The 14930-nt window shown below is 33.1% G+C and overlaps 1 protein-coding gene across 6 annotated transcripts in view; it reads left to right on the top strand.

Annotated features, from left to right (window-relative positions):
* Positions 1-14930, top strand: part of NBEA (neurobeachin) — a 673061-nt gene that overhangs the window by 305317 nt on the left and 352814 nt on the right. For all 6 annotated transcript variants that reach the window (XM_059892161.1, XM_059892163.1, XM_059892162.1 and 3 more), the window contains one exon: positions 10134-10195. In XM_059892161.1, the coding sequence (XP_059748144.1) occupies positions 10134-10195 (62 nt within the window). The remainder of the gene's footprint in view (positions 1-10133; positions 10196-14930) is intronic.

Genomic DNA, 14930 nt, shown 5'->3' with positions numbered 1-14930 from the left:
TGACCTCTACTTGAGCCTACCTTAAACTATACCCTCTCTTTCCTTGTTTATGCCTTAACTATTATATTTATCAAATAATTTTCTTTTACTAATTATGTTTCTTGTTTTTATCTTTGACTTTTTGAATCCATTGTTAAGAAAAGGAATTCATAGTATTTCCATTGTGTATTACATAAATATTTAAAAGAAAATGAGCCAGTGTTCTTCTGAATACAAAAATAAAGAACTTAAAGGTGTATTTTATTAAAAAGCAATTTTAAACTTAAATTTATTTAAACTTGAGAACTTAAAATTATTAAATATATTTATTTAAGAATATAGATAAATGAAAGTCAGAATTTGGATAGTTTGGAACTGTCAATATAGAAATTATTCACTTATACATACTGTGTTTAAAAGGAGGAGCCCACATTTTATAGAATATAAATTATTGTTTCATTTTTCATAACTAGCTATTGGTATAGCTATTTTTATTCAACTCTATTCATGTGATTTAATTGTATAAATGTCTTGCTTTTTTCTCTTGATTATTAATATTTCTTGAAATGAATTACATGGTTAAATATATATGTATTATTCTTAATAATTATTCAGGATCTGAGTCTCTAAGGTAATGTCAAAATTTGAAGCAGACATAGTTTAGTAGTTTTAAAATTTAATTGAGGCTTTTGGAATTTGAAGGAGCACAGGGAGAAGAGAAGAACGTTGTTGCAGAGGAGTGATACAGGAATAACAATTGGTTCTATAATTAAATTTAACCCAAAGAGAATTGCAGGATCCAGATGATTTATGATAGTGAAAATGTCTCTTATTTCCCTTATTTCACCCTTATTCATTGCTGTTGTGATTAAATCAGGAAGTTAAAGAAAAGGGCAAGACACTCAGGTCAATTACTTCTGTAGTGAAAACTTGAGTCTAATACTGTAGGTAACAGTATTTAATGAAGACCTCTATTTAAAATAATAGTTGTTTTAAGTTATTTGGAGGCATAGTACTGTATTATTTTTTTTGTATAATATTCTCTGTGGACACCTATATATACATATATTTATGTGCCTTATTTTTGTAACTGGGATTTCATTCCTTGAGGTCAAAGATACCGTCATCTCTGTGGCTTACTTATAGTTCCTAAAATAAGTAGTTTAAATGAGAATATCTCAAGAGACAGCCAACTCAAAACTTGATCCCAAGTGATTTGGAAATTATAATCTATTGTTTAGCATGTGTAAATGTAAAATAGTATTTCTGTGGGATGTACAAAGAGAAGTGAAAGTCAGGTGGAGACAAAAAGTGACACTGAATACCAAGAATTTTCCAAGATATTTCCCTTGATGCAGCACTTTTGATAGGCTAGCACAAACATGGTTTCTAAAGCATAAGTAAAAAAGAGTAAATTTACATCAGTGTTTCATATTTTATAGGTGTTAATAATAGTACCATACGAATATTCTCTTCAGCAAGCAGGAGGAAATATCTATGTAGGTTCATTTTTTTTTTTATTGTAACCTATCATTCCACGGAAGAGTTATCTGTGAAAGAATATTAGGAACTTCAACTTTATCACTATGCAAAAATTCTTAGCAGGAGCAAAACGATATTAAAGAAAACATATTCACAGTCAATAAGATTCCTAGGCTGTGTAAATACAATGACCAAAACCAAAAATAAACAAATGAAAAACAATTTAGAGTTTATTTCAATAAGTCAGTCAAAATGACAGGGGATTATGTAGCTACAATTACAGTTAGTCTTGTCTCTGAGCAATCTAAACATTCTAAATTTATAATTTAAAAGCACTTAGCCAACTATTCTCATATGGAAACAGATTTTTAGTCCTGAACATACAGAATTTTCATGGGAAAAGATGCGATATCAAATTACTTTGAGATGGCAATTAAAATTAATATTAATTTCTTTATGAATCATTGAAAATATTTCATGTGAAAGTACCACTGATTTCTGACTTAAAAAACAAACTCACATCTCTTATATTTTAATAGCTTAGAGCCTGATATATTCTGTAATTCAGATATTTTAGAATTTAAGAAGAGTAATAGGTGCTTGTACATGTATTTCATAGCATCTTTAGGGGAGCCTGGATTAACTTGTTACTTAAGCACATTAATATATCTACAGCAACATGTAGGGATAGTCACACTATTAATCACACTAAGTAGAATAAAGTTTGTAACTGCTGCTAAGTCACTTCAGTCATGTCTGACTCTATGTGACCCCATAGACGGCAGCCCACCAGGCTCCCCCGTCCCTGAGATTCTCCAAGCAAGAACACTGGAGTGGGTTGCCATTTCCTTCTCCAATGCATGAAAGTGAAAAGTGAAAGTGAAGTTGCTCGGTCATGTCTGACTCTTTGATACCCCATGGACTGCAGCCTACCAGGCTCCACCATCCATGGGATTTTCCAGGCAAGAGTACTGGAGTGGGTTGCCATTGCCTTCTCCAATGCATGAAAGTGAAAAGTGAAAGTGAAGTCACTTAGTCATGTCCAACTCTTAAAGACCCCATGAACTACAGCCTACCAGGCTCCTCCGTCCATGGGATTTTACAGGCAAGAGTACTGGAGTGGGGTGCCATGGCTGATGATTAAGGTTATGACAATCGTGCAAGAAAGATTTTTTCCAGAGCTTTTTTGGATTTTGAAATTATAAAATGTCTACATCTAAAATATTTTCCCCTATAGCTTAAAAATTTGAAGATATATATATAAGTATGTGTGCATATGTATGTGTTCTCTGTCTCTGTCTCTCTCTCTCACATGAACAAACCTTGGAATGAGGAAATAGTTTTATTGGAAGACAGCCAAGCTCATTTGATTATGTATTGTCTGTGGCTGCTTTTGCAATACAGTGGCAGAGTTGAGTAGTTGAAGCAGAAATTTATTATTGTCACCTGACGCCATACCCTAACCCTAATATATTTTATCTGAGCCTTTACAGAAAATGTGTGCTAGCCCTAATACCTCCAGACTTCAGTTATGTTCCTCTTTTAAAGAGAGTAAGACTGCCATAAATTTGTCTTAGCTTAATATTTATGTAAACTAAAGTAAATCACTGAATGAATGAACTTTCATTGTCTGTGTAGTATTTTGAAAATAGTTTTTTTAATTTTCAATTAAAATTTATAGTCTAAATATAAAAATAAGCTGTAATTGTTTAATTACATTTTAAAAAGGGAAATTAACTTAATTTTATTTTTGTTTCTTGAAGGTAATATTATGCATTGTTTCTAGTTATACAGTTTTAAATTCCATGAAACATATAGGCAAATCTTGAAGTGTCCAATTAAAATAGTATGTAATACTACATAGACATATATTAATAGCAATAATAATACAAATTCAGACCCTTATTGGTATTTCAAAGGATGTTTAATATTAATTTAATATTAATTTTTTGTTTAATTTTGATTTTTTAGTTTTAAGTTATAAAGCCACACTAATTTCTCAGTTTGATAATTGATAAGTTTTTGACCTTATTAAGTTTTGTGCTGGTGCTCAGTGGCTAAATCATATCAAAGTTTCTGTGACCCCATGGACTGTAACCCACCAGGCTCCTCTGTTCATGCAATTTCTCAGTCAAGAATACTGGAATGGGTTGCCATTTTCTTCTCCAGGGAATCTTCCCAACTCAAGAATCGAACCCATGTCTTCTGCATTGGCAGGTGAATTCTTTACCGCCAAGTGACCTGGGAAGCCACAATTTGGGCACTTCTAAAAGTTAAAATCATTAGAAAGTTATTTAAAAACTAAATTGGATGACTTTCCCCCTTTTTTTGCTTATACGATTAGCATCATGCAACTCAGAAGTCACAGTCCCTATGAATTCTCCTCGGCAGAGCTGCTCACTACCCTTTCTGTGTGTCTAACACTCTGTTGTCTCTGTGTATCTCCTAAGAGTCTATGTCATGATTATTTGTTTATATAAACTGTCCCGCTTTTGTCACTTATTTTTAAACTTAGCACGTGGCCTGGTATCTGGCACATAAGACAGAATGCTCAATAAATGCTTTTTTAATACATTAGGCTCTTGTTCTTAAAAGAATACTCTTATTTTTCCTTAAAATCTTTTTTCTCCAACATTTATATAAATATACATCAACTATTTATTTACTCAGTGAATGGTGGTTTTTAGATTTATTCTTTTAATTAAAGTTTACTGAGAATATACTCAGAGCACTGCCCCAGGCATAGACGTGTAGGCTCTTCTCCCTTGGGAGAGGGCCCTTGCTGAAAGAAAACAATGGTCCTTAGAAGATGAGTCCCACCTCCAAGTATGACTCCTTGTTTGTCACCATAACACCTCGTACTCTTCACCTCCCGCCATAAGGGGGCATCCTGTTAGACATGGAATTTTTCCACACTGTCTTAAAGCATGTAAACTTGATCTTGTAATTCTGCGTATACATGAAGTCAGACTCAAACATTGAACAAAAGTGTCAGCATTTCTTGTATTAAAGAAAGACAGTTGTATCCCAAAGGGCAAACTTTTAACATTCATTTTACAGTTTAGTGGGATTTGGTGGGGGTTTTGTTCTTGCTGTTTCTAAAAGTTGAAGCTGATTTCTCACCCCTAGTAAATGGAAACCCAAAAAAATGCCAGTGACATGAATGGTCCTTTACTCATCTGGACCCAGCAAATTTTTGCTGCATGGGTCTGGACCATCTCAAATTTGTCCACCTAATTCATCTTATCAAATACATGTATCTTGGCCAGTCAGCTAGCCAACCTTATCTTTCAACACGTTTTGAATTCACTTTACACTGGTAAGATACTGTGATCCATAGTTCAGTTCAATTCAGTTGCTCAGTCGTGTCCAACCCTTTGCAACCCCATGAATTGCAGCACGCCAGGCCTCCCTGTCCGTCACCAACTCCTGGAGTTCACTCAAACTCATGTCCTTCGAGTTGGTGATGCCATCCAGCCATCTCATCCTCTGTCATCCCCTTCTTCTCCTGACCACAATCCCTCCCAGAGTCTTTTCCAATGAGTCAACTCTTCGCATGAGGTGGCCAAAGTATTGGACTTTCAGCTTTAGCATCAGTCCTTCCAAGGAACACCCAGGACTGATCTCTTGTAGAATGGACTGGTTGGATCTCCTTGCAGTCCAAGGGACTCTCAAGAGTCTTCTCCAACACCACAGTTCCAAAACATCAATTCTTCAGCGCTCAGCTTTCTTCACAGTCCAACTCTTACATCCATACATGACCACTGAAAAAACCATAGCCTTGACTAGACGGACCTTTGTTGGCAAAGTAATGTCTCTGCTTTTGAATATGCTATCTAGGTTGGTTATAACTTTCCTTCCAAGGAGTAAGTGTCTTTTAATTTTGTGGCTGCAGTCACCATCTGCAGTGATTTTGGAGCCCAGAAAAATAAAGTCTGCCACTGTTTCCACTGTTTCCCCATCCATTTCCCAAGAAGTGATGGGACCAGATGCCATGATCTTAGTTTTTGGAATATTGAGCTTTAAGCCAACTTTTTCACTCTCCTCTTTCACTTTCATCAAGAGGCTTTTTAGTTCCTCTTCACTTTCTGCCATAAGGGTGTCATCTGCATATCTGAGGTTATTGATATTTCTCCCAGCAATCTTGATTCCAGCTTGTGCTTCTTCCAGCCCAGCATTTCCCATGATGTACTGTGCATAGAAGTTAAATAAGCAGGGTGACAATGTACAGCCTGAACATACTCCTTTTCCAATTTGGAACCAGTCTGTTGTTCCGTGTCCAGTTCTAACTGTTGCTTCCTGACCTGCATATAGGTTTCTCAAGAGGCAGGTCAGGTGGTCTGGGATTCCCATCTCTTTCAGAATTTTCCACAGTTTATTGTGATCCACAGTCAAAGGCTTTGGCATGGTCAATAAAACAGAAATATATATTTTTATGGAACTGTCTTCCTTTTTTCCATGATCCAGCGGATGTTGGCAGTTTGATCTCTGGTTCCTCTGCCTTTTCTAAAACCAGCGTGAACATCTGGAAGTTCACAGTTCACGTATTGCTGATGGCTGTCTTGGAGAATTTTGAGCATTACTTTACTAGCATGTGAGATGAGTGCAATTGTGTGGTAGTTTGAGCATTCTTTGGCATTGCCTTTCTTTGGATTGGAATGAAAACTGACCTTTTCCAGTCCTGTGGCCACTGCTGAGTTTTCCAAATTTGCTGGCATATTGAGTGTAGCACTTTCACAGCATCATCTTTCAGGATTTGAAATAGCTCAGCTGGAATTCCATCACCTCCACTAGCTTTGTTCGTAGTGATGCTTTCTAAGGCCCACTTGACTTCACATTCCAGGATGTCTGGCTCTAGGTGAGTGATTACACCATCATGATTATCTTGGTCGTGAAGATCTTTTTTGTACAATTCTTCTGTGTATTCTTACCACCTCTTCTTAATATCTTCTGCTTCTGTTAGGTCCATGCCATTTCTGTCCTTTATCGAGCCCATCTTTGCATGAAATGTTCCCTTGGTATCTCTAATTTTCTTGAAGAGATCTCTAGTCTTTCCCATTCTGTTGTTTTCCTCTATTTCCTTTCATTGATCACTGAGGAAGGCTTTATCTCTCCTCGCTATTCTTTGGAACTCTGCATTCAAATGCTTAGATCTTTCCTTTTCTCCTTTGCTTTTCGCTTCTCTTCTTTTCACAGCTATTTGTAAGGCCTCCCCAGACAGCCATTTTGCTTTTTTGCATTTCTTTTCCATGGGAATGGTCTTGATCCCTGTTTCCTATACAGTGTCATGAACCTCTATCCATAGTTCATATACAGTATTCCATCATTGTTTCTAGTCAGAATATTTATTCTGGTTAGCATATATCTGCAGATAAAGGTGGCTTTTTGTTGTATTTGTTGGAGGAGCACATAAGTTTAATTCCCTTGGGGCCTACTTCTTAATTGACAAGGTGAGAAAAGTCATCATGGAATAGAAATAACTAATCCTTAGTATCATTTCCCATTGTATCCCTTTCTCTATATTCTTCTTCTTAACTTTCAAAAACGTGTAATTTTATTTCTTTCAGTTGGAGATATATAATCTTTGAATTTTCTCTTAACCCTCCAGTCCCACTTTCTCACACTGCGTATATTTTGATCAGCCCAGCTACTAGAAAGGTCTTCTCAGGATTTATTGGTCCTCTGCTCCCTCTGTACTTTTTGTTAAGCTTTTTGTTCCCACATCTGACCAACATATATGTTATCTTCTCCTAGAAAACTGTCAAAATCACCCAAGATGGAATTAACCATTATGATCTTTCTCACTGTCACATGTTGTTATCCTGTTAGTATCAAATTGTTTTAGTATCAAATTGTTTAAACAGCTCTGCAGCAGATGAGAAATGGGCTTTTGAGTTAGATGACTTGAATTCAGGTTCCAGTTCCACCACTGACTGAATGAAACACCTTGGGCTAGTCACTGAATCCCTTCATTTTTTAACCTACCACATGAGGTAATAATAACTAGTTCAAATAGTTGTTAAGAGAATCAAATAAAACAGCATGTATAAATGCAACCTGTAAATGATCAAGTTCTTTGTAAGTGTTAGATAATCTTAGATTTGAATTGAAAGATGGAGCCCTTAGGAAGATGTAGATACTGTCGTATTATTTATACTCCTGAGTGCTAACACTGTCCTTTACTCATACAAGGGGTTTTCAAATGAGTTGATTTGATGATAAATTTCTTGCCAGATACAAAAAGGAAAACAAAATCACATCTCATTTGAGACATATGCTTGTAAAATACTTGCTTTATGCATATATAGCCTGAGTTATTTGTAGCATTGCTAGATAAATTTGGCTTTCTTAAGCTTATGGCTAAAGTTGTACAAAATCACATTTATTGCTTTCACCTTAAAATTTCAAAAATAAGTGCTTTTATTATTTATAGAATGTGCAAGGATACTGTCGTCAGTGTTTGTATTTTCAATAGCTCTATTAAATGTCTCAATATCTCTAGATATCTTCAGTGCATATCTCTAATAAAAATCCATTTGTCTTAGTAATACTTTTGTTGACACTTAGAAATAGCGCCAACCAAAATGATTATAAAGTTTTTGAAAGGTGATGACCCTTCCAAAATTGTCTCTGCTTGTGTTCTCATGGCAAAATTAGGTTTTCATTTTTGTTTCTTTTTTTTTTCAATTTGAAGAGGGTCCATTATCATTCTGTTCGTTCTAATTACATCTCATTAGTAAAGGTGCAAAGATATAGTGACCTGAAATCACAATGGCCATTTTCAAAGTTCCCAGAATACTTTTTATCAAATTGCAGTTTCACTATCCTGTCATTTTGTTATCACTTCCTTGAACAAAAGCATTGATGGAGCATTTGTCTATATTTTTCTTATTATGGAATGATAGTATATATTTGGGGAAAAATATGGATATTCTTGTTACATGCAGTTCTTTAGAAGTTCATTTAAAATTAGTCTGTGAGAAATGAATATAACTGCATATTTTTTTCTGATTTGTAAAAACTGTATGTATTTCAAAACTCTAGTACACAGAATATATGATGAATAATTCTTTGTATAATCAATCATTATATAGCCTTGTAACCTAATACTTCATTATATAGCCTTACAGTCTAAAATCTAAATTGATATGCAGTACAAATTTTAATTTTTTAATTCTTCTACTATGCATAGCTCTTTGGCCTTCTACTTAGTTTTTCTTTGTCTGAATTTCAAATAGTTGAGTAGCCAACAGGTGATAAACGTCCCATTAATCTTTCTGACTCTAGCTCCTGAGCATTAGAATCGCTGATCAATTACAACAATTGTCTCTTAAATGAGCTTTTCACATCTGCCTCTTATTTCATTAGTTAGCTGTCTGCCCAAAGATCTGATAAAATGGAATACTGGTGCCTTTTTACAACTTGTTCTGTAGGTCTGCACATTAAGGGTAGAGTTGTTAGCAGAATGGGCACAAAAGGGTATTTATCCACTCCCTACAATAAATATACGTGCTAGTGTCTGGAAGACATTTGAGACTCTTTACTGAAATCACCTTAAGAAGGAAAAAATAACTGGTTCACTTTAGCTAGCTATTTAGCAACAGCTAATGTAAGATCGGGCTTCCCTGGTAGCATGGCATTTCTCATTATGCAGTGCTTTTACTGATTATATTTGTCTTCATATAAAAAGAAAAATGAGTCTATTAATTTAGTTAATTTTAGAAACAGTTAAAAACTTTTAAAAATATATTTTAAATTAGCAAACATCATGATTAACATACTGTCCTCCAGAGATTGTTATTAATCCTTGGTTACATTTTTCTCTATATGTTAAAAATACTACCCAATCATGACCTGCCTTCTCTTCTTATACAGCAGTCATCCTTTGAATGGAAAAAAAGTCAATGAATAATATATATAATCAACATTTAGACTGTTTTTAAGAAGAGTATTTTCTTACCTGTAGAATGGTTATAATAATAGTATGTCACAAAATATAATGAGAACTAAAGGAGATGTTTGTACATAAGGCACTTAACACAGTACCCAGCACATAGCACGTGATCAATGAGTAGTAGCCATTATAACATTGAATTCTTTTTACTTCTGACTTCTATTCAGAGACTTTGGAAGCAGAACAATGGAATATTTTATTTTATAAGTATTGTATAACATGCTTATTGTATGAGAAATTCATTTTTTTAATATTTCAAAATTCATTTAACCATTGAAAACCTATGGGTAGATATAATAAAGTAAAAATTATTTTAATTTTGTCTTTTGGAAGAAAATTTAGATAGATATTCAGTGATTATTGTTCTATATTTCTGGAGACAATCACATTGTAAATGTCATTGGAATAAAAGGAGCTCTAACTGGCTTATCAGTTTTGAAAGCTACACATGCCTTGTTTAAATATAAGAAATGCCTTGACCAAATAAATAACCCAAGTCTGAGGTCAATTTTTATGTATTTTTCATATCTTCTTGAAATATCTGTATATTTTGAAATTAATGCTATAAGAATGTGTTACTGAGTATCTCAATTCATTTTACTTTAGGAATTCTATTTTTTAATAATGTTTTATAAGTTAAAACTATATAATGAATTAACTTAGAATGATGATTTCTACCACTGTTATTTCATTTTATTTTAACCTTTCTTTTTTGTAGGCCTCGTTTGTATGAAGTCCAGCACATCTGTAGTTGAGCTTGTTATGCTGCTTTGTTCTCAGGTATGAAATCTTAATCATGTGATTACATTAAACTACATGAGGATTGCTTTATGTCATTAAACAGGAGAATGGATGTAAATAAATATGTATATGTTTATGTATTTTAAAATATCTATTATCTCATAGATGAAGAAAATAGAGATATGTATTTATGTAAATGATCTTACCATGCAAATATTGATTTAATCTCCCTCCTTCTCCCCTCCTGTTAGCTGTCTTATTTTCCATCTTACCTAGCCTTCTATTCCTTATTTTTTAATTTCTGCAAATATATATATATATATAATTTGTTATAGCTATTTTGATACCCTTCTTTACATCCATCTTTTTTAAATGATAGAGTAGTATTTATAATTTTGATGTTCATTGTTAATTAATATGGTTTCTTTTTCACTATTAGAGATAACGCAAACTGGAGGTTGTTTTTCTAATGCAATAGCCAGAGTATAAAACACAGCTGATCAGTGAGGGATTTTTGATATGATACATTGCTGCTTTCCCTTTTTTCATGTAATTTATATGTTTCAGTATAAAATCTAAAAATCTACTTATACTATTTATCTTTAATAATCAGAATTAAAAATAGAATTATAATTTCTGGCTATTGTTTTTTTAAGCAATTAGAAGAAAATAGTATGTAACATTTTTCTGATAACCAAAATAGGGACCTAATGGTCTTTCTTCTCGCCAGCTCTGCCAAGTCTCCTGGTGGTCCTGATTTTCACATAAGTATTAAATATTTTGTAATATGAGAATGAAAAAAGAACTTATGTATGTTTGTAATAAGTAGTTTCTACATCCTAATTTCCTCAGTAGAAAGGAAAATTTATATATACTGTTTCTATTTACTGACCTGAGGTCTGACTAAAATGACAACTAACTTCCAAATAAATAGCAATAGGGCTTCAACCAATCCTTTAAAGCATCAACAAAAGTAAAACAACCAAAACTTACCTATTTTTCAGTCTTCAGGTTTACTTTCTTCAAGAATATATTCATAGGGATATCATTAGATCCATTTTCCACTTTTCATCCAGATACATAAATAAGGAAGATGTTAAAGGAAACAGCATCCCTGGCAGGAGTTCATCTGCAGGACATTTGAGAATTGTTACCCAAAGCCAGAGTCCTGAGTTCGAGAGATACTGTGAAATCTGTCTGGACCTCATAGGTTCTTGATGATGCCAGGTTGAAAGAAATGGTTTCATGGGGGAAAATAATGTAAAATTCCTTCTTCCTTAGCTCCTGGTTTCACTGCAGTTCAGAAAAATAAAGAAGAATGTAGCATTAGGGTCTAGTGTCTTTGATGGCCTCATCATCTAATCATAGGTTTAACATTACTCATTTGCTGGCTCCAGGAATTCCTGCCATTAAGGGCCCTAGAGATGAAACTTTGCCTCAGTTATTGATTGAAAGGAAGAGTGAGAAATTTAAGCTCTCTATGCAGTGCACTTTCTTTCAGTGTTTCAGCAAAGCTGTATTATAAACATGTCTCTCAACTTGATCTTTAGGTTGAATGTCTAAAATAATTCAGTGCATTTTAAATATTTAAGTGGTTTATTGATTTAAAATACCTTGTTTAAATGGTTTAAAAATCTTTATTAAAAAAAAAAAAAAACAAGCTGCAGTTGTTTCATTTTCTGTTAAGCTGAAAAACTGTACTTTCCACAAAATATTTTTAAAGAAATAACTGATAAATCAGTAATCTTCCTTTGATGCAATTCAGATGGGAATAATTCACTGTTCTACTTTAAAATTAGCTTATAAAAACATCTTTTGCAGATCATTCATTGTTGGACAGATATATAAAACCTTGGCTTTGAGGACACAAAAAATGGACATGTCTTCAGAATTTCTTAAAATAATCTGCCATTTTCTCCACGACTCAAATTCATGATGATTTATATCCTGTTTTCATCCATTAGCCAGACAACATAGCAGTAGCAGACTTCTGATAAAGAGAGATAAATATAGGTGCGGGTGCTGTGGAGATTGCTTAGCAAGCAGCTCTGTCCAATGGCTGAGTTCTCTCCTTCAGACCTTAATGCATTTCTTTGACAATGGAGCTGATCCCTATAGAATTAGCATGGTTCTGTAGGCTTTTTTTTTTTGGTGCCAAGGCAGAGGCAATCCTGAGGAATTCTTAAAACAGCAGAGTTTTGAGTTGTTTTTCTTCTGTTTTACAGTTAGCCCTTTGCAAATGTTGATATAACTCCATGTTATTATGATCAGCAGTTATTAGTACTAATAAAATAGCTGGAAATCTGAATGAATAACTATCTTGATGGACTGCATGAGTAAGTTTTTCCCACAGTGGGAACACACAACAAAGATGTTATCCACACTGTGGTTTAATTATTGGTTAAAATAAGTTTTCAATGCAAATGGAATTTTCTGGTTTATTTATTTGTTTAGAATTTGTTTTTTTTTTCTCTAAATTTGGATAAAACATGGAAAGATAACATTTTGTTTGGAGAAAACAGGTAGTGAAGAACAGAAAAAGGAAAGGAAAAAGCAGCATTTCTCACAGCATTTGTTTTTCTTTCATTAGATGCCTTTATTTTGATGCTTTTGATTTCGGAAATTTCATGTTAACTACCACATATTATTAAGTCTATCAGCTTTTCTTTCCTTTTTATCTTGAGCTCTTGAATAAACTTACTATTGCCAGTGGTTTGTGTGCAAAATATGGTCTACATTTACATGCGATCATATTACAAGTGTCTGAAGGTACTTGTCAAGGATAATTCAGTTCATATGGACAGTCTTTTAAACTCTAAGGCACATACATGCCAGTGGAATTTTAGGTCTCTTGAAAAACATATTTTAAGTTCTAAGGTGCTATTAGCATTATCATTATATTGCATTAACTGTTCCACAGATATTCAAAAACATTTTTTTACTGGATATGGAGTTTTCTTCTTCCTATAAATCTCATGACATAAAAGTAAATTTCAAGATTTACCTATTCTTCTTTTCTTTCAATTTGTTTTTAAAATGTACTTAGTAGTATCTTTTTTAAAAATTAAGAGTAAAATGAACTGGAGTAAAATAATATAAAGTGTCTTGAAAAGTCAGTGCTTAATCAGTGAATATAGTGTTTCCTCCAGAGTTCTTCAGTATCTCACAGGTCTACTATTGTCCTCTGTCGACTTCTTTAAGTTTCACAATCAGATGTGGTTGAGATGCTTTTCATTATTCTGTATATGTACCTTATTTTTCCATTACATTATTCTGAATGTATTCTTTGATGAAGAGCAGATTTAGTTTTCAAGTAAACTTTTTAAGGTACTATAATAGTTTCTAATTATTTCCAGATTTTTTTTAGGAAGTCTCCATCAGAGGTACTCCAGGAAAAATTGAGTGATGTTATCCCATAGGATTTCTTTAAGTTTTCATAAGTAAAGCTTAGCAGATGTCACTTGCATTTTTCTGTGCCTTATATGTCAATAAAAAATGTTTTATAAATTGAGAGACTTTTATGTAAAAAAAAATATGTCTCAGTATTTAAGTACTTTCTGACTTGAAACACTGATTAAGCAAATGTATGCTTAATAAATCATTTTTATTCTCATTAGAAACCCCAAAATATATAAGTAACATAAAGTAGAAGTCAGCCTTGCAAGTCTCTTTAAGATCTGTGTATGAAGTTACTAACATGAAATATTTTGTGGTCTTGTTTGCCTTTATTCTTTTTTAAATACATCATATACTTAAAGAATTCTAGTGACTTCCCTGATGTGATCAAGGCCATAACCCAGGACTTCTAAACACAGCACTTACAAAAGGAACCACAACTAAAGAACTATCTTCCTGTTTTTAAATGATTTAGCCTTTGAACTTTTAATTTTTTTAAATTTTTTCTCCAATTTGATACAGTTTAATCAGATGGTACAGAGGAAAAGACATACTTTTCTTCTTCTAAGTATAATAAACCTAAGACTGAGGTGCAAAGACATAGATAAGATGAATATAGAGGCCTGCAAAAGAATATTTCTTCATGAGTACTCAATATTTAAAGAGTTTTTGGTGTTTAAAATAAAGTGATAAATTTAAGAAAAATATACATGAACTACATTTTTTCAAGCATCTTTGAAAATATGAAATCTTACTAATTATCATGGTGAAATTATGTCACATTGAATTATTTAGTTACAACTTTTTCTATTTTAGCTTTGTAATCTCTATTAAAGATCTGTTGATATATTTTTCTATTTCTTAAAATCTAGTGTTCTTCATGAAACTTGCCTGTTAGTCTAGCTGAATTTAAAATGAAGGAAGAATAAAAAGTAATGGCTTGATATTTTAAATTGAGTATCATCAAGTGATAACTATATGTGGTATAGAAAATTGATACTGTGAACTATAAAAATAAGATTTTCATGAAAGGCTTTAATAAGATGGACTAAAGACGTACCTCTTGAAGTTAATAGACTTTCTACACAGCCTAAGCAGGCAAGGAGATTCAGTCTAAACAAAGGTCTGGAGAGAAATGAAATGAACCTGTATGTGCTCAGACCAGTGACCAGCTCATTTTGGAGTGTATCAGAAATTAAGTAGGAGACATGTGATTATTTGGGATTATTTGTAATACAGGTAGACCCATTTCCATGCAGTACATCTCAAAAGAGTGGTTCCTCATATAAAAGATTATAGTATCTTAATAGCCTAGAGTTGAGATTGATAGAAACATCTCACTTGTAAATACTTTTAATAGTCCGTGTTGTTTCCTGTT

This window comes from Bos taurus, chromosome 12 (genome assembly GCF_002263795.3).
Source record: "Bos taurus isolate L1 Dominette 01449 registration number 42190680 breed Hereford chromosome 12, ARS-UCD2.0, whole genome shotgun sequence".
Lineage (NCBI taxonomy): Eukaryota > Metazoa > Chordata > Mammalia > Artiodactyla > Bovidae > Bos > Bos taurus.
The sequence above is the reverse complement of the archived record's forward strand: the minus strand, read 5'-3'. Positions and strand labels throughout refer to the sequence as shown.